This window comes from Vulpes vulpes, chromosome 1, assembly GCF_048418805.1.
Source record: "Vulpes vulpes isolate BD-2025 chromosome 1, VulVul3, whole genome shotgun sequence".
NCBI lineage: Eukaryota > Metazoa > Chordata > Mammalia > Carnivora > Canidae > Vulpes > Vulpes vulpes.
The window spans coordinates 137267853-137287339 of record NC_132780.1 but is presented as its reverse complement, the minus strand read 5'-3'; the positions used below and the strand labels follow the sequence as shown (position 1 = coordinate 137287339).

At 39.6% G+C, this 19487-nt stretch overlaps 1 protein-coding gene across 9 annotated transcripts in view; it reads left to right on the top strand.

The window, feature by feature from the left end:
* KIF6 (kinesin family member 6) overlaps positions 1 to 19487 on the top strand; it is a 373943-nt gene that overhangs the window by 178235 nt on the left and 176221 nt on the right. For all 9 annotated transcript variants that reach the window (XR_011996134.1, XM_072731591.1, XM_072731605.1 and 6 more), the window contains 3 exons: positions 3926 to 4031; positions 4903 to 5041; positions 9312 to 9527. Coding sequence is in view for 8 of the 9 variants with exons in the window: in XM_072731591.1 (XP_072587692.1) it covers positions 3926 to 4031; positions 4903 to 5041; positions 9312 to 9527 (461 nt within the window). In the remaining variant the exon portion in view is untranslated. The remainder of the gene's footprint in view (positions 1 to 3925; positions 4032 to 4902; positions 5042 to 9311; positions 9528 to 19487) is intronic.

Genomic DNA, 19487 nt, shown 5'->3' with positions numbered 1-19487 from the left:
GTTAAGTGGAAATTGTGAATGTAGTCGTCAAAGGTTACAGAGCGAAGTTGCAACTATGAATATGTCACCTCAATGTTCATCATGAGAGGATCAGTACATTCGTGTTATGGAATACACATGGCTATTAAAATGAAATACATAATGAAATACATTAATGCATTAAAAATGAAATAAAATGAACATGGAAGATCTGTGATCCATTGTTTAGAAAAATAATGGTGCAAAATACTATTCAGAATGTAATCTCAATTTTGTAAAGACAAACACAAAATCTATAAAACATAGGGATATAGGTGTTTTCTCGGTTAAGAGCTTGATGAACATATTTTAACTATTAGCAGTGGATCTCCCAAGCTATTGAGAGTGAATAGGGGAGATGTGAATGGCAGCAAGGTGTAAGGGAGAGGGGGACAGAGAGGCACATTTACTTTTTAATTTATTCATATCTGCATTGTTTGGAATTATTCTCATACACATGTACTTTTATAATATTTTATATAAAAAGCCTTAAAAAATCTCTGTATCAGAAATGGGTCTCTCAGTGCGTCTGGTGGTTCTAAGCTCTATTCTACAAAGAAACATGATGTCAATCAGCAAATAGTGCAGATGACCAGTATTCCTCCACCTGAACAAATTCCTTAAAAATTACAATGTAAATTGTTCCACACTTGTAAATATCAGCTGTCACATGTCACAGATTATAGGAAGAGATAAAAATGAAGTCCAAAGCTGCTATAGATGGAAATCATTGCATCTACTTTGAGAGAGCTGATAGTAACAGCAGAAGGGAAATATGTACAAGTAAAAAAGATGCTGAAAATAGGAATATTTTCATAATAATGTGAGAAAGATGGGGTACCAGGGTGTCTCAGTCAGTTAAGTGTCTGCCTTCAGCTCAAGTCATGATGTCAGGGTCCTGGGATGGAGCCCCGCATTGGGCTCCCTGCTCAGCAGGGAGTCTGCTTGTGCTTCTTCCTCTCCCTCTGCCCCTCCCCCCTACTCATGCTCTCACTCTCACTCACTCTCTCAAATAAATAAAATCTTTAAAAAATAATAATAATGTGAGAAAGATATGCTGCTGCTCTATTATGATACTTAGCATGTTAGATACTCTTTGCAGTCTTTATACCTCCTTATAAAGAATTAACTATAAGGGAAAAGGTTGCAGAAGGGGAGGTGGGTGGGGGCATGGGGCAACTGGGTTATGGGCACTAAGGAGGCACATGATGAGATGAGCACTGGGTGTTATACTATATGTTGGCAAATTGAATTTAAATAAAATATTTTAAAAATAATAATAAATAATAAAAATTTAAAAAGAATTCCATCTCAACATAGATGAGAATAATTTTCATGGAAATGAATCCATTTAATAATGAACACATTTGTACTGAGAACGTGATGTGTGCTCTGCTTTAGATACAGGGTGGGGTGGGGAAGGGGAGCATAAAGATGAATAAGAGCCAAGCAGGGTCTCATGGTGCTTGTAAACTAACTAATGGGGGAGCTAAGGTGGTGTGCTGGCTCTGAAGTGCACTGGGGACTGTAGTCAGTGCCCAAATGCACAAACCACAGGAGGCAAGCTAGGACTTCAGAATAGAGTAGATGGATGCTCCCTCCAAGGGGAGGTGTTTGGTTTTCTATTTTGTTTTGTTTTACAATAGAAAAAAAGAGGGACAAGAGTCAGTATGGAGAGGTGACAATGAGGTGAGAGAAAGGAGGTGATTAATAGGAGGTAACCCGACAGAAGCCTGAGAAGAGCCCCAGAAGAGAGGACAGCCATGAGGAGGAGGGAAGGATATTACACAAAATATGTAAAAGAAAGAAGAGAGCCTGAGTGGTGAGGCAGAGATGCTCTGGGAGGTGAAGGAAGAGGAAACTGGAAGAATCCATATGTAACAGGTTTGACTTTCTCTGTCTAGTGGGAAGTTACAATATTGACAGAATGAGAGTCATGGTACGCTTGGGTGCTGTGGAAAGACCTGGAAGAGCCACTGTGAAGAATAGAAGTCAACCAGGGATTAGCATTTTTGTGTTCTTTGGGTTAAAAACTAGTAGTGCAATTACTGGATCATAGAATATTTCTATTTTAACTTTTTGAAGAACCTCCGTACATGTTTTGACATGGCTGTACCAGTTTGCATTCCCACCAACAGTGCACCAGTGCTCCCCTTTTGTCACATCCTTACCAACACTAGTTGTTTATTGTGTTGTTGATTTTAGCCATTCTGACAGATGTGAGGTGATATTTTAGTATTGATTTACATTTCCCTGATGATCAGCGATATTGAGCATTTTTCCACAGTCTGTTGGCCATTTGTATGTCTTCTTTGGAAAAATGTTTATTCATGTCTTCTGCCCATTTTTTAATCGGAATATTTGGGTTTTGGTTGTTGAGGTTTATAAGTTCTTTGTATATTTTGAATACTAACCCTTTATCAGAAATACCATTTTCTAATATCTTCTCTCATCCCATAGGTTGCCTTATAGTTTTGCTGATAGTTTCCTTCTCTGTGCAGAAGTTTTAGGGGTTTTTTGGTTTTTTTTTTTTTTTTTTGATAGAGTGCCAATAGTTTATTTTTGCTTTTGTTTCCCTTGCCACAGGAGGCATATCTAGAAAGAAGTTGCTATGGCCAACATCAAAGAGGGTTACTGCCTGTGCTCTTCTCTAGGATTTTTTATGGTTTCAGGTCTCACAATTAGGTCCTTAATCCATTTTGAATATATTTTTGTGTATGATGTAAGAAAATGGTCCAATTTCATTCTTTTGAATGGTGCTGTCCACCACAATGTTTATGGGAGCACGATCGACAGTATCCAAATTATGGAAACAGCCTAAGTGTCCATCAGTTGATGGATGGATAAAGAAGAGGTGGCATATTACATATATAATGGAATATTGTTCAGCCCTAAAAATGAATGAAATCTTGTCATTTGCATGGATGGAGCTAGAGAGTATAATGCTAAGTGAAATAAGTCCTTCAAAGAATGGCAGATACCATATGATTTGACTCAAATGTGGAATTTAAGAAACAAAGAAAATGAGGGGATCCCTGGGTGGCGCAGCGGTTTGGCGCCTGCCTTTGGCCCAGGGCGCGATCCTGGAGACCCGGGATCGAATCCCACATCGGGCTCCCGGTGCATGGAGCCTGCTTCTCCCTCTGCCTGTGTCTCTGCCTCTCTCTCTCTCTCTCTCTGTGACTATCATAAATAAATAAAAATTAAAAAAAAAAAGAAACAAAATGAGCAAAAGGGGAAAAAAGGCAAACCAAGAAACAGACTCTTAACTATAGAGAACAAATGGACAGTTACCAGAGGGGAGGTGGGCAAGAGTGGGTGAACCAGGTGAGGGGGATTAAGGAGGGTGCTTGTCTTGATTAGCACAGGGTGATGCATGGAAGAGAGTTGAATCACTATATTGTACAACTGAAACTAATATTACAGAATATGTTAGCTAACTGGAATTTAAATAAAAACTTAAAAAAAATAAGCCAACTAGGATGAGTAACAGGGTTGTGGAGCATCACTGAGGTCCCAACTCCACAGTGGAGTGGCATGAATCTTTAATAAAACTAATAAAAAGAAAACTTCGGCATTACTTTCTCTGGCATTGTGGCAGCTAGGCACAGAGGCATGGAAATTCAGCTTGGATGGAATGCATGTTTTGTAGAAATCAAATGATTCTTCAGTTGAAAGCTGTGTATGAAAATTTATTGGAAAGTAGTCAAATAATTGCACCATTTCAGATTTCACTTTGTCAATATGTTTCTTTCCCATTAATTTTTATAGTTAAATCAGTTAACTATATTTCCATAAAGAAGCAGGAAAATATCCCATACTTCGAATGTTAACCAACCAAGCAATGCCATTCGAATTTCTAAAGTTTCTAACTCATAGTTACTTCTCATACATTATGTATTTTTAGGCTGGAAAAACTAATAACATCCTTTTTGGACGACCAAGATCCAGAGAGTAGACTAGAGGTTGGCACTGATATGCGTAAAATTCATCACTGTTTCCACCATTTAAAGGTAAATTTCAGCATTTCCTCTAGTAGAAGCCTTTGTCTGCCATGTTGGAACTACAGTAAAGTTTGCCTAGTTGACCAACTCTTAAAAGGTTGGGATCCAGCTTCACATGTCCAGAATGGTATGATCTTGGAGCAAGGCTGGGAATATTACTGAATTTCTTCAGAGGTTGTATCTTACCTAACTAGTGAATAAGTTCAGACCATGGACTTGTAATTCTTTTGCCAGGAATCTCTAACTTGTACCCAGAATAATTCCATATTCAAAAGCCATTTATTTTCAACGTATATCAAGGAAATTGTGTCCTGCATTTTTCCCAGCAGTTTAAATTTATCCATATAAACCCTCAGTTTTTCCCTGCCTTATGTTTTACCTTTCATGATGACACAGTGGGAATATTTCAAAAAGAAATAACTTTTATTTCTATTTCACTTATAATTTAACATTCTTTGCTACGATAACAAACATTTATTGTGAATCTGCTATGGGCTAGGCATTGGGGAAGCAAAATTGAATACGTAAGTCATGAAGAAGGCATATATGTAGAGAATAATTATAACGCATGATAAGTGACATTTTTAAAAGTGTGAATCAAGTAGTATAGGGTTCAGGAGAAAGAGAAAAGAGTTCAAGAGGCGATAATGTTCGAGTAGGAATTTCTGAGTTTAAGGAAGGAGAGATATGAAAGCAGAGACCAGGATGAGAATGGGGAGGAGAGAGGGTAAGAGGGTAAGGCAGCCGAATGCAGAGATGAGGCAAGAAAGGACGTGCATGCCTGATGTGTGCAAGAAATTGTCGAAGGCAAAAAAGAGTCCAAGAAACTAAGAGATTTGGAAGGGAGGTTTGGGCTCTAAGCTCTTATTTCATCTTACAGAAACTATTGAATGACAAGAAGATCCATGGAAAAAGCACAGTCTCCTGTGAAATCAAAGATCAAGACTGCCAAGAACCATTAAAAGAGGAAGAATACAAAAAGCTCCGAGACATTCTACAGCAGAGGGATAATGAAATCAGTATCCTTTCCAAAGCGATTAGAAACTTACCCTCCACCAGCTTGAAAGAGGAAGGGGGAGCACTTCCGCGTCTTTCCCTGGCCACATCACCTCGGCCCCCACCCTGCTTCCAGTTCACACTGCTGCTTTCCCTTTAGGAGAGGTCTCTTCCACAAACAAAATGTAGGGACCAGTGAGAAACACAGTTGCTATAAAAGAAACACGTTTACTTTGTTTTTAGCTAGATACAGTTCAGTTTATTGAAAAGGGTGGTCTTTTTTACACCCTCTCTTAACATGAGATTTTTTTTTTAAAATATATTTTTTGGACTGCTCTGAGGTGCTCTTTCTGTTTTAGTTCTGAGCCAGTAAGTTAGCTGGTTATCTTTAGCTGACTGACCGGACACTGGGCTGACCACAGCCTCACCAGGGCCCAGAATTTGTGGCTGGTGTGTGGGCGACACTCAAATGGTGGCTGAAAACTGACAAATGGTATTTAGCTTATGAAGAACAGAGATTGATTTAAATGTAACTTTTTATTTAAAAGCCAGATCTACTGCTTTAGGTTCCACTTACAAATGTTCCTAAATTTGGAAGCAAGTATAGATGAGTGTTCAAGATAGAATCCTTTTTGGCTCTAGGAGGTGGTGTGTTTGGGGTGCTGTGGGGGCAAGCAGCCCATGGGGGCTGCCTCCAGTTGCAGACAGGGTGGTTACTTCTCAAGAGCCCCTGTCGGGTGGGTTAGACCTCGGGTCTCCCCAGGATCTCTTCAGTCTCATTTCTTATTTTTATCTACCAAGCTTCTTGTAAGAGATTTGACATTTTCATTACATTTGCAGACTTTAAACGTGCACAAGAAGTTATTTTGGTCAGTTCTTATAAACAGGCATTTTCGTTCATTTTTAAAAATTACTAACGGGCCTTTTAGCTTCAGCTAATGTGAAAAAAATGCATAAAAATAACCTACATGAAGGACATCCATTAATGAAGAGGTAAAAACAAACCACATACAAGGTAGGCACACTGCCTGATTAACCTCAGTCTCTAATTTTAGCTGAGTATTAGCAGACCCTGTACGCCTGATCCAAGTAAGTTTTAGCTGCTTTTCTTATCCAGCCAGCAACAGTAGGTTCAGCTGCGAATTATACTCCCACGCGAGGCCTTGTCTGTGAGTGCTGCCCACAGGGTCACCCTACATTCCTTTTCCTCTCTATCCATCTCCAGGGATGCTCCCAGCCCAGACCTCAGGCCTGGCCCCAGCCCCAGTCTGAGCTCTGCTTCTTTTCCTAGCCTTGATCCTATTTCAGGATCTTCTCCCCTAAACGCCCCTACCAATTTGTTAATCCCCTTCTGGGCTTAAGAATGTGTGTGCCTATAGGAGGGATGAGATGAACTATGACAGCAAGGAAACAGTCTGGGTTTGTGCATGTATGTTTATTCAAACAAAAGAGTGACAGAGAGACATACATCATCTCCTTTAATGACTGCCAAATCCAGGTACCACTGTTCATGTGGAGCTGCCCTGGATTCTCTACTCATTGGGAATGACCTGAGCAGGGTCTCTTCCTTCTGAGACTTGTATTCAAACTGATGGCCTGTAGGGGCCATGGTGAAAAGATCACTGGTCTTAAAGTTCACACCTGGATTGACATCCTAGTTCTTCATGCATTAGCTCTACAGCTAGGCACTGAAATCGTTTCCTACTCTTCAGTAGTAGGAGGGAAAGCCTGCCCTGCCAACCTCACAGTGTGGAGCAAAGCCAGTAAGGTAAGTTACTGGAAAGTACTTGGACCACTTTTGAGCACATGGTGTAAATAATACAATGGGAGATAAATAAGACTGTAGACAATGGGCAAACTCACAAGAAGGAAAAATAGCTGCTCAGATTTACTCACCACAAAGCTTGTACTCATCAAGGACTAATGTCCAAGAAAGGCAGTTAAAATTTTGAAGTTTCTCATGGGCAGATTGGAGGATATTTTCACATCTCGTTTGTAGAACCACCAAAAGCAAAGACGGGCAGGAGGAATGAGAAAGATCTGGTCTATGGGAAAAACAGGTGGTAATACTTGAGTTCAGTTAAAGACAGTAATGTAACTAAAATGACAGTGACTGACATTGAACATTCTTCTTGGAAAGAGAGTGAAGATGGTGTCATTTCAGTGATATTATCAGCCTGAGTAAAGGTCAGACACCCGCTCACCAAGCATGTAACTAACAGTGAGTCATTTAGTACCCCACACAACAAAAGCCCTGGTGAAATAGAATGGGCAGGGGAAGAAGACAAAGGAAAGGTGGGAAGAAGGGAGGTAGGCAAGAAGATAAACCTGTTCTCTGATCTGCACATCAGAATGCTGCATGTCTGTGGCTAAATTCTCCAGGGCCTATTATGCCTAGAATGAACCTCAGCTCCTTACTCCAGCTCACAAGGCCCTAGGAGACTGCACCCCTGCCAAGCCCCTGATTGCATTTTTTATGTCTCTGTCCCATATGTGTTAGGCTTTGGTCACAGTGTCCTTTTCCTTGTTGTTCTAACTCTGCGTTTCTCAACCTTGGCACTTTCGACATTCTGAGCTGTGTAAATCTCTGTTGTGGGGATTCCACTGTGAATTGTAGGAGGTTTTGCAGCCTTTCTAGTGGCCTCTACCCACTAGACTTCAGTAGTAGTACTTCCCTCTCCCCCTACTGCAGTATGACAACCAAAAATGCTTCTAGACACCGCCAATCATCCTTTTGGTGGTAAAATAGCCCCAGTTGGGAACCACTGACAAGGCCCTTCTCCTTAAGGTTTTAGTGCTGGCTATTAACTCTGCTAAGATACTCTTCCTCTGGCCATTGCCTCTTGTCATTCAGCTTAAATGTCACTCTTAGGAAAGCCTTTTTTGAGCACCCAATGTAGGGTCGCCACTCAGTCATTCTTAACCTTTTGAAAATTAGCTGTCCTTTCATCCTCTAATGTTTGGTATATGTGCATGAGATATGACTTTCCCAGTAGGACATCTGCTTCATGAGAGCAAGAAACTGTCTGCCTTTTCATCATTCCATCCCTCTGCCTAGAATAGTGCCTGGCATATAGTATAAGCTGACTGAATACGGTCAAGTGGGTGAGCAAATGGACGTTGCCATGGCAGCATGTGAGCCACCGGAAGCATCCAATGCTATGGATAATCAGTTCTGTAGAAGGAGTGGAAGACATGGGCAGAGCTCTCTTCTCTGCCAGGCCAAGGCCCAGACACCTCCTTTGGTAAGGACACATTTTTTTTTTTTTTTGAGGCAAAGATTGGAAGCCACATCAGGGACTGTGAGAGAAAGAGTGATTATGCTTCTGGAAACCTCTAGGAGGTTGGAGTCAAAGCTGAAGAGGAAGATGGGAGTCAAATGACCCCCGTGATACTTGACCAAGAACAAGTGTCTGAGTTGTAGTCTTCTCTCCCCACCACCTCCATATTTCCTCACTCCTGTTTTAGTGAAGCCAGCTCTGGGGATGGTGGAGGCTTGCAGTTCATCCTACTGCATATGCACTTAGACTTCTGAGATTCTCAAGAGGGATTTTACTCTTTTCTCTCAGTGATGGCAGAAATCTCTTAGAGTTCTGAGCACCTTGAGCCCAAAAGAACAGCAAGGTAGGGTGGCATGCAGGGATGTTATCACTAATCAGTGCTTCCAGGATATTGAAACAGCCCACCAAAAGGTGCACTTCAAATACTGTGTCTATACTAAGAATTCACTTCTTCTCAGTTCCATTTAGAACCAAGATTTAGAGACTTAAAAAAAAGTGACTTTAAATCCCATTCTAATGTATGCTAAGCAAACATGGGTTTGATGTAGGGGTGCTCTGGCCACCAAACTGATTTGGCTTGTCTGCCAGCTGAGCAGATTCTGATGTTCTCCCTCTCCACTCCTCCTGCTGCCTCCTGAGCAGCATCCTAGATTCAAGTCTTATTTGTTCACAGATACATACATAGCTCTGTTACCTGCTCCTACTAAGTGTTCACCATATTTCTTATAAAATCTTTCATAAAAATTTTAAGTTTTTACTTGTTTAAATTCAGAACACTTTAAAGACCTTTCGGTCTGCTAAGTTTTCATATAATGGTGCCATATTGAAAGACCAGTTGCTTCCTAAACTGTCTATAACTAGAGAAAGGACTTTGGGAAGTTGAAGTCTTCAACGCTCTCTTTACCATATGCCAAATAGCAAATATCATTGGGAATATTAACCTCAAGTGAAATATTAGTGTTTTGCTCATTGCAACTTAGTTGTGTCACTAAATCCTTAAGTCAAGTTTCAGATATTCTAGTCAATATGCTAAAGAAGGAAAAGAAGAAAGCTCAAGATGCTCTCCACTTATCCAGCATGGATAGAAGTGAATGTAGACACTCACAGAGCTTGCCCTTCCCCCCTGGGAACCCAGAAGATCTGAGGACGTTGCCATCCTCAGCTCCCAAACAGATCCAGGATGTCAGCACTTTTGGGTACAGATCCAGTTTGCTCCACAGAAAAACAGGTGAGTTATATTTATTTATAAATATAAATTATCTTAAGTATGGAAAGCATAGGCTTAAATGAGAAAATGTAGGCTATCATAAATTATTTATGTATAGAGAAAGTAAATAAACATGGAAACAATCATAATTTTATCATTCTATTCATCATTATAATTCTCATTGTTGTTATTACTAATATTTCTTGAGGTTTTAAAGTTGTACCAGTAGCATCTGCAGCAGCAATAATAAAAATCCCCAAGTAATTTGTCCTCAAAAAAGAAGAAGAAGAAGAAGAAGAAGAAACAAGTGTGGCATTCCTTATGGTCCTTAATGGAGTTCAGCATAGCCTCTTTTGGTTTTAATTTTTTTTTTTTTATTTATGATAGTCACAGAGAGAGAGAGAGAGGCAGAGACACAGGCAGAGGGAGAAGTGGGCTCCATGCACCGGGAGCCCGACGTGGGATTCGATCCCGGGTCTCCAGGATCGCGCCCTGGGCCAAAGGCAGGCGCCAAACCGCTGCGCCACCCAGGGATCCCCTCTTTTGGTTTTAAATATGCAAGGGTGAATAAATGACAACTTAATGGTTATAATTATTTTAATTACTATCGATTCTTTTAAATACAAGTTTCCAAAATTGATGAGTAAATTGAAAACACAAAGTATGAATTGTCCTAGAGCTCAGAGGCAGAAATAGATGGATCCAGGGCAACTGGAGAAAAATTAAAGTTAGAGAAAGGAACAAAACCTTTCCTCTGATAGAGGAGGGAAGGAATAAGGACAAATGTTGCATTGCCAATGTGATGACACAGTATTTATTTCTAAATCCAAGCAAGCTATCTGCAGCAAAATAATTTAAAAATATTATCATAATCTGGCTTAAAGGATAATAAACAAAACTTTGTCAGATAGTAAGATTTGACAGGGTTGGATCAACTCAGAGGCACTTTCCCCACTTGTAGCTTTTGACCAGTATGTCAGTTTTACAACTACAGAACCATACTAGAGGCCCAAGTTGGTTTGTTAGTTTCTCTTCCTGTTAGACCAACAGAGTATGATGTACAGTCATGTGATTGATGCCTTTCTCTTGAAGCTCCCCATCTTGAAGACATTGAGGAATCTGAAATATGAAATGGACTAAAACTAAGAGGTGTAAACCTCCCCTTTTTGCCAACTTAGGTTGAAATTTTCTGTATAAATATTTGTTGGGATGGGCAACATGATATGCATGGTTTTCTAAAGGATTTAGCTTGGGAATAATTAGAGTATGGTACTCATTAAGAAAGGCATTTTTTAATTAATAAAGACAAGGTCGAAAAGCCTAGAAATATACTTCATGATATTATATCCTTTTATCTCTTAATTCTAAATCTCCTTGCTTTGAATATTTATTTAGCAACACAGTAGAATAAATTCAAAATCAAAGGAAACCAAAAATGTTTTTTTTTACAACTTATCATGATGGCAGTAGACAGGGAAAGCAATTATCTCTCTCTATGATTGTTTTCCCTACAGCATTCCTATACTCTTATGGGTAACAGTTGGTCCTAAGAAGTATGAGGCCCTGTGGATTGGTGTATTCATTAGTTCATCCATCAACTTATTTATTCCTTTATTCATTCAACATATATTTATTGAATACACATTTTGTTCTAGGTGCCACGCTAATTATTACTATGATAACTAAAGCTCACATAGCCCTTAGATATATATCAGGTACTATTCAAAGTTTCCTGCTTGAATTAACTCATCTAATCTTTATCCTATAGGCTCCTGTTTTCCTCCCCTATTACACAAGAACATACGAGGACAAACATGACCTCTGATCTCGGAGCACTTAGTGAACAATAGAAAAGAGAACTTTGAACGATTAATTATAAAAGTACACCTCTGTATTACTGACAGGGCACATGCCAGAGAACCCTACCTTGATTTAAGATCAGAAAATCCAAGAAGGAGCATGAGGGTGGGAGTATGGCTGGAAGGAATATTGTAAGCCGAAGGAATATTTTTTGGAGCTTTTGTGGTGGAAAGGAGCATTCTAGGAAGTGAAAAGGCCAAGATGCATGGGATGTGGGAGAGGGAGGGAAGAGGGAGAGGGAAGAGGGATGAGGGAGAGGCTGGGAAGACGGTTGAGCCACACATGCAAAATAGATTGTCAGAGGACACAGAATATTCATGACTGCTTAGAAGGCCACTGTAGTATAGTGGTCCAGGCCAAAGGGTGAGGATGATGAGAGAGACAGTGGGGCAGGTAAGGATCAGAAGCATTTAGGAGGGAGAGTGAGCAGGGCTTGGTGACTCCCCTCTTGTGGGGAATAAGGGTAAGGATGGGCCCCAGGTCTCTGGGTGGCTGATGAAGCCCTTCTAGAGGTAAGGAACAGTGCAGCAGTTGGCATTGTTGGCTAGAGAGAGCAGAGCCTGGCATCTCTGCTGACAGGAAAAGTCACAGTCAGTACCCATGTGAGAACCCCATGCTCACGATAGAAGTAGCTGTTCACTGAGCTTCTGTAAAGACATGCACCATTATGCCGGTGCAGAAATGGCCTCAGATATCACTGCCCCACCCCTTGCTGTGTGCCAGACCTTTTCTGTTTCTATTTTCTCTTGCCCACACCATCTCCCTTCTCATAATTCTTCTTCCCCACAGCGTCTCATAATCTCTCTCCTAACTCATAATTATAGTCAACTTTTTCAGTAACCCTTCTCCTCCCTTGATACTACTATCAAGACAGACTGTAGTTTTATTTGAAGAATGAATTAAGTTTACTTGAATAGAAAAATCACTGAAAAAAAATAATGGAAATTGTTTGTAAAGTCCAAGTACAAAAAAAAAAAAAAAAAGTCCAAGTACAAATGAGGTAAAAGAGTTTTGGAGAAGAGCCTTATAGTTGAAAGGATTTTTTAGTTGTTTTAACTGTCGTTGGATATAGTTCTAGCAATAACTTTGAATAGGAGTAGGCTCACAAATGGATTGATCATGATCTAAGCATTTGGAGGAGAAACTGATGAAGGATTGATTTTATTTTTTGGCAAAACTACAGATAGGATGAAACCGCTGTGGATGAATCAGAGCTACAAAGCAACAGGTAATGGGATAGTTTGTTACAATATTTAAGATCCTAGAAGCTGATTAGGATTTTATTATTGCATTATTTTATATAAGAAGCTTGTGTAAACTAAGCCAAATACAAAAAATTAATAAGCATGTTGTTTTGAAAGATTTCTGCCTTATGTAGGTGTTGTCCATTTCTATTAACCATCCTTTGGGCTGCGTTCAATGCAGAAAGCAAGTAGATTTGGCCTCCTCCACTCTGGAACTGCTGTGAAACTGTCTCCCCTCTGATGACCCTCCTCCTTCTCCCCTTCACCTTCACCTCAGGCTGAAAATGACTTCTTTCAAATTTCTTGTACTAAAAGAAAATGAAACTAAATTCATGATTCACTAGAGAGCCCCACACAGTCATTGTGCAAGCAGCCTGCCAAGGCAGAGGAAGGAAGGTTAGGGGCTTTGAGGCTTCTTGGTTTTTTGGAGGTTAATGTCTGTTTTGGTTTCATTGAAGTAATGAGAGGGATTGTTCAACTCCACATTTTGAAAAGACTCATATGGTTCTCTTTAAATAGCAGGACTTTGATAGCTTGTTTTTCTTGTTTGGTTTTGGGTTTTTGTTGTTGTTTACTTTTTTAGTTCTCTGATTTTGTGTTGTAGAGAGTCACCTGGAACCAGTCAGTATTCCAAAAGCCCCTGATGATTCACCACATCCTTTAACTGAACCCACTCATCACAGGTGATGTCACTGGCATTTTAAAAGGTGAATTGAAAGCCAAAGCCAAAGCCACACAGCCTGAAGGCTCTAGGCTCTTTTCTCTTATTTACTCCTAAGAATTTATTGAATTCCCACTATGTTCATGGACGGTCCAAGGGTAGGGGTTGGAGGGGGCCCCATTGGAAACTGAGAAATGGTTTCTGCCCTTGGGAACTTATGTTTAAGTAGCAGAGGCAGGCTTGGTACCCAAAGAGCAGAGAATAAAGTAACAAGTGCCATATGCAGGAGCTAGAAGAAATACTATGGGAAGTCAAAGGATAAGGCAGGGGTTTTTAATAAGCAGATTGGGAAAGCATTACAAAGCAAGTGACATGGAAGTTAGGTCTCGAAGGATTGGTAGAATTTGGACAAAGACGGAGGGAAGAACATTCCATTGCATTCCATGTTTAAAGAATATTATGAGTAAAGGCTTGGGAAGAGGAAAACAAGGAAAAATATGTAGAGTTGGCAAGGGTACTTGTTTCACTGGGGCCTTGGAGAGCTACAGGAAGTCCAAATACATAAGATTAGAAAAATGAGTGGGAAATTGTTGGAATGGCTGCTTCAGGGAGAGGGAGTAGAGGAATAGATGGGAACTTCCCCCTTTTAACTTTTATGCTTTCAGGTTGTTTTAATTTCTTACCATGTTACAAAAACCCATGAATGCCACACCAGGGAATTCCCTTCACCAGGCTGTAGGGAACCACCAAGACAGAGGTATGGCATGGTGATAGCTGTGCTCTGGGAAGGTATTTGTGGAAGAAATCTTTAGAATATCTTGGAGATGAGATGCTTGGAGCTGTGAGTATATGGTTTAGGAGCTAGAGTAGTCCAAGTTGGGAGTGATGGAGATAGAAAAAAGGCAGGGAGCATGAAGAGCTAAAACAGAGAGAGCCCACAGCAGTTCTCCATGGCATAAGTATCTCTGGTTCTTCTCCCTCTTCCTGGCTTTCCCCATTCTTCTGGCACCAAGGATGCACCTTGGTGGACAGGAGAACAGGGAAGCTGGCACTTCTCTGGCATGCTGCTTCAAACCTGGAATCCATTCCTTGAGTTTGCTTTACTCATGCTCAAAGGATGATTGCTCTCTGGACCAAAAGCTACTGTTACAAAGATTTAATATACTCCATCATCCATGAAGTTGAAAAGAAGAGCTCAAAGAAAAATCAATAGAGCAAAACTCACCCAATAAAACCAGAGAAAAAGAATAGAGATTAGATTTTTCTAAGATCTTTTCCAACTTGCTTTGTTGCAAGCCTCAGGCACAAATGTTCACCTCTTGCTTTCAAAACCACTCATGATCCATCTTACCCTCGCTTTTGGAACTGACCACACTTTTGTCCTTGCATTTCCCTATAAATTCTATTAAAAAGGTAGTCAATACATGGACCTTAGCCTTCTCTGTAGCTACATGGCCAATCTTACTTCTGCAGGGGACAGTATTGAGGTTATTCCAAGTGCTACCTCTGAGAAATACATCTTTGCATTCCTCTAATTTGAAGGGTCCATAGATTAGATGAAATGAATAAATGAAGCCCAAAAAAGAGAAAGAGGAGAGAGAGAGAGAAACTTAGAACAGATCTCTGCTTTAGGTTTAAAATCAAGGCTTACCCCCATGTCCATTTATTTTATCTGATAATCTTTGTGATTTAGGTCTTCAAACCTAAAAAGTAAACAAACAAATAGGAGTCATGTATTTTCTAAAGGAAAACAGCATGGCCCTAGATGGGACTCAACTTCTGACATTCAGTTAGATTCAACAGATACCCATAAGCTGCCATGTGACATTACCTACCCCCCTTGGAAGTTATCATCTATGAGCATCTCAGGAATTTTTAATCTAGTTGGGGGGATAAGTAGGTAGACAGAGCTATATTTTAGTATAATGAGAATGTTCAAGAAAAGGGTCTGGAGAGTTGAGGATTACTCCAAAACTGTAGCCTAGTCAATCATCAGTTCCATATTCTTTGGGGAAACAGTTTTATCAGGAAGGGGAAAAAATGAAAACAGTTTTGTCAGGAAGGGGAACACAGATTCTGAATATGGGGAATAATCAAAGAACTAGAGGTGTCCAAGAAGTGTCCTATTGCCTATGGACGGTAAAATTGCTGGATTAGATATGTAGAGGAAGACCATGGTCAGTGCTCAGCGAAATGACTAAAGGTGAGGACTGCTGATAGCGGTAAGGAGGAGAGGGTAGAAGCTGTAGCCAGATAGTATGAGCCTGAATGGGAAAAACTTCTACATTGTATGTTTGCTTGTATGTTTATTTCCATGAATTTGAATGAGTATTATTCTAGAATCACCAAGAAAAAACAAATTGATTCTTCTAATAGGAGGGATACTTTCAAATCTCCTTCAAAACTTCCTGCAAGAAGTGACCCCACTCAGGCCTGGTAGAGGACCCCAACCAATCATAGAAGACCAAGTGCCCAAAGTTATGTATTTGTATGCAACAGAAAGTTAGTGATGGTTCTGGGCATGGGAACCCTATCTTTTGACTCTAGGATAAAGAATCATAAATATGAAGATTATGTCAGAACACAGGTCATTTTTATTTTATTAAACATTACATCCAAAAATTAATTTTTCAGGTGACTATTTAGAGCTCAGCTTTCATTCTCCCATATACAGGGAGGTTGGGTTCCCTGGGAAACAGAATCTCAGCCAGATGTTTATTAGGGCCCTGGGGACCAACAGCTGTGGAAGTGAGAGGAGGAATGCTGGACTTGGCAGAGCAAAAGCCTGAGCTGTGATGTAGTCCTGACAAAAGCCTCAGGGCCTCTGACACTGAGCAGATCTTTTAGAGTTGTCTCTAGTTGAGGCAATGGGACAGGGCCTTTCTACCTTCATGATGATTAGTCATTGGATACGGGCCTGCCCCTGAAAGGAGGCAAGGCTTTAAATGAGGCAGCTTTCTTCACCTGAGAAAATCCCCAAAGAGGGTTGACAACTGAGGACTTTCTGCTACTGTAGTCTTAGGAGCTGGAGGAATAAATCCTTCATTCTTTTTTTTTTATCCTAATTTTATTTCCTTACTCCCCATCCCCACCTCTAGTCATCACCAATCTATTCTCCATATCTATGAGTTGTTGGGATTGGTTTTTTTTTTTTTCTAGATCCCACATATAAGAGAGATCCTACAGTATTTTCTCTGTCTGAATTATTTCACTAAGCATAATGCCCTTCAAGTCCATCCATGGTATCACAAGTGGCAAAACAATTCTTTTTTATGGTTGCATAATATCTATATCTACCTATCTATGTACATATCACAGTTTATCCATTCATCATCAGTGGACATTAGGTCATTTCCATATCTTGGCATTGTAAATAATGCTGCAATGAACATGGGGGGTACATATACCTTTTTGAGTTAGTGTTTTCCTTTTCTTTGGATCAATACCTAGAAGTAGAATTGCTGGGCTATATGGTAGGTAGTTCTATTTTTAGGTTTTTGAGGAACTTCTATACTGTTTTCCATAGTGGTTGTACCAATTTATATTCCCACCAGCAGTGCACAGGGGGTTCCTTTTCCCCACATTCTTGCCAACACTTGTTATTTCTTATCTTTTTTATAATAGCCAATGTTACAAATGTAAGGTGATATTTCATTGTGCTTTTGATTTGCATTTCCTAATGATTAAAAGATGTTGATGGACCAACAGGCACATCTTTTCATGTGCCTGTTGGCCCTCCGTGTGTCTTTGGAAAAATATCTGTTCACATCTCCTGCCCATTATTAATCAGATTGTTGGGAGGTTTTATTGTTTTGTTTTGCTTTGCTTTTGAGTTGTATGGGTTCTTTATATTTCAGATATTGGCTCCTTGTCAGATATATGATTTGTAGATATCTTCTCCTATTTCGTAGGTCACCTTTTCATTTTGTCAATGGTTTCCTTTGCTGTGCAGAAGCTTTTTAGTATGATGTAGTCCCTCTTGTTTATTTTTGCTTTTGGCGTTAGATTCAAAAATTCTTATTGGCTTCTAGGAGTTTTATGGTTCTAGGTCTTATGTTCACATCTTTAATCTATTTTGAATTAATTTTCTGTACGTTGTAAGATAGTGGTCCAGTGTCATTTTATTGCATGTGGCTGTCCAGTTTTCCCAGCACCACTTGTTGAAGAGACTGCCCTTTCCTCATTGTATATTCTTGCCTCTTTTGTCATAAATTAACTGGCCATGTATGTGTGGGTTTGTTTCTGGAGTCTTATTCTGTTCCATTAATCTATATATTTGTTTTTATGATGATACCACATTGTTTTAATTATCATAGCTTTATAGCATAGGTTGAAATTGAGGAGCACAATGCCTCTTCAAGCTTCGTTTTCTTTCTTAGTATTGCTTTGACTATTATGTGTGTGTAATTCCATACAAATTTTATGACTATTTATTTCTGAACAATTCCATTGAAATTTTTATATGGATTGCATTGAATGTGTAGATTGCTTTAAGTAGCATGGACATTTTAATAATGTTTATTCTTCCAGTCCATGAACACAAAATATCTTTCCATTTATTTGTATGTTCTTCTTTGAATTTCTTTCATTAATGTCTTGTAGTTTTCTATATATAGGTCTTTTACCTCCTTGTTTAAACTTATAGGTATTTTATTCTTAAAGTTCTTCATTCTTGAAGAGGTATTGGATTTCACATCATAGTATCCACCACAGGTAGTGAGTTTTTCAGGATATCCAAAGTACCAATGCACTGCTTAAATTTAGCTGAATGATGTCATTTACAGCTCATAACATTGCTCTATAGTAATATGACTCATAAAGCTGAATAAATATAGGAATTGTATTATCCAATTACTATTTTCAGCATCGTTTTCATGATAAAATATATTCTGCATTCCTCCTTGGGATGTCAAGAACACATACTCTTTCATTCTGGGAGCAGAGGAACAGAAGCATACTCAATCTCTCTCTCTCTCTCTCTCATGCACGCACACATACACTCATGTGTACATGTGCTTGTCCCTACAGAATCTTGGCCAGATTTTGGCAATAAAATGTTACTTTTTCACCAATTGTATATTTGCTTTGTAGAACACATGAAGTACTGTGCTATTCTGGATGATGTGGAGAGTTTAGACTCTACTACAGAGGCTCTGGGAAGCATGAAGGACTATTGTTAGCTGCAGGAGAAATGGCTCTTATTAATTCATTCAATAAACATTGAGTTGAAGCTATGTGCCAGTTATTATGCTAGTGAATGAGACCCAGTACCTATTAAAGGGTTTATAATCTAGAAGAGGACCTATTGTGAACGTGCACAAAGAGTACTATGGGACATGGAAAAGTAACAGTCAAGTCTTTCTGGGTAGATTTAGGAAAACTTGTATGGAAGAAGTGGTACTTGAACAAAATCTTCAAAGAGTAATCACATTTCTGTCTGGGAGAATGAATGGAGAAGGGAAGCAAAAGACAGAGCACCTAGGCAACGTCTCAAACAATAGCATGGAAATGTGGAACATGGCATGTTTATGATGGCTCAAGCCTTTGGTTTGGCCAGACTATAGGGTTTTGTGGATAGAATTGTGTTTACCAAGAAATAAAGCTGAAGAGGAACAGCTCATGAGAAGCTCAAAAGCCATGTTTCCAAACTTAGAACTTAATTGTCCTGGAAATTAGGAACCATTATAACTTTTTAATAGGGGCATAGTATGGTCATATTTCTGTTAAAGAAAGATCATTAATGGCAATGTTCTGAGTAAACTGGGAACTAGGTGGGGAAGGTAGAATGGATGTTGTAGTATCAGTCAAGGTCAGAAATTATAAGAGCCTGGGTCAAACCAGCCACACTAGGGATTGAAAAGATGAGAAAAGTGTTAGAGGTACATAGGAAGGAGAACTGACTGCAACTGGTTAGAATAGTGGTAAGATAAACAATTGGAAATGACTCCCAGTTACCAAGACCATGAGCCATGAAGAGAAGCAGGTCTGGAAGGAGAGTTTATTCATTTAATTATGGATTTGTTGACATGGAGTATGAAATGGAAGTGTCTAAGCTAGTAAATACATAGCTTTAGTGCTCAAGACAAGGGGTTAGAGACACGGATCACTGACTTATAGCCATGAGAGTGGACTAGGTGGTCCAGGGAGATATGTAGCAAGGAAAAAGAGGACAAAAGGATCAAAGACAGAATGCTTAGGATCCCCAATATTAATGGG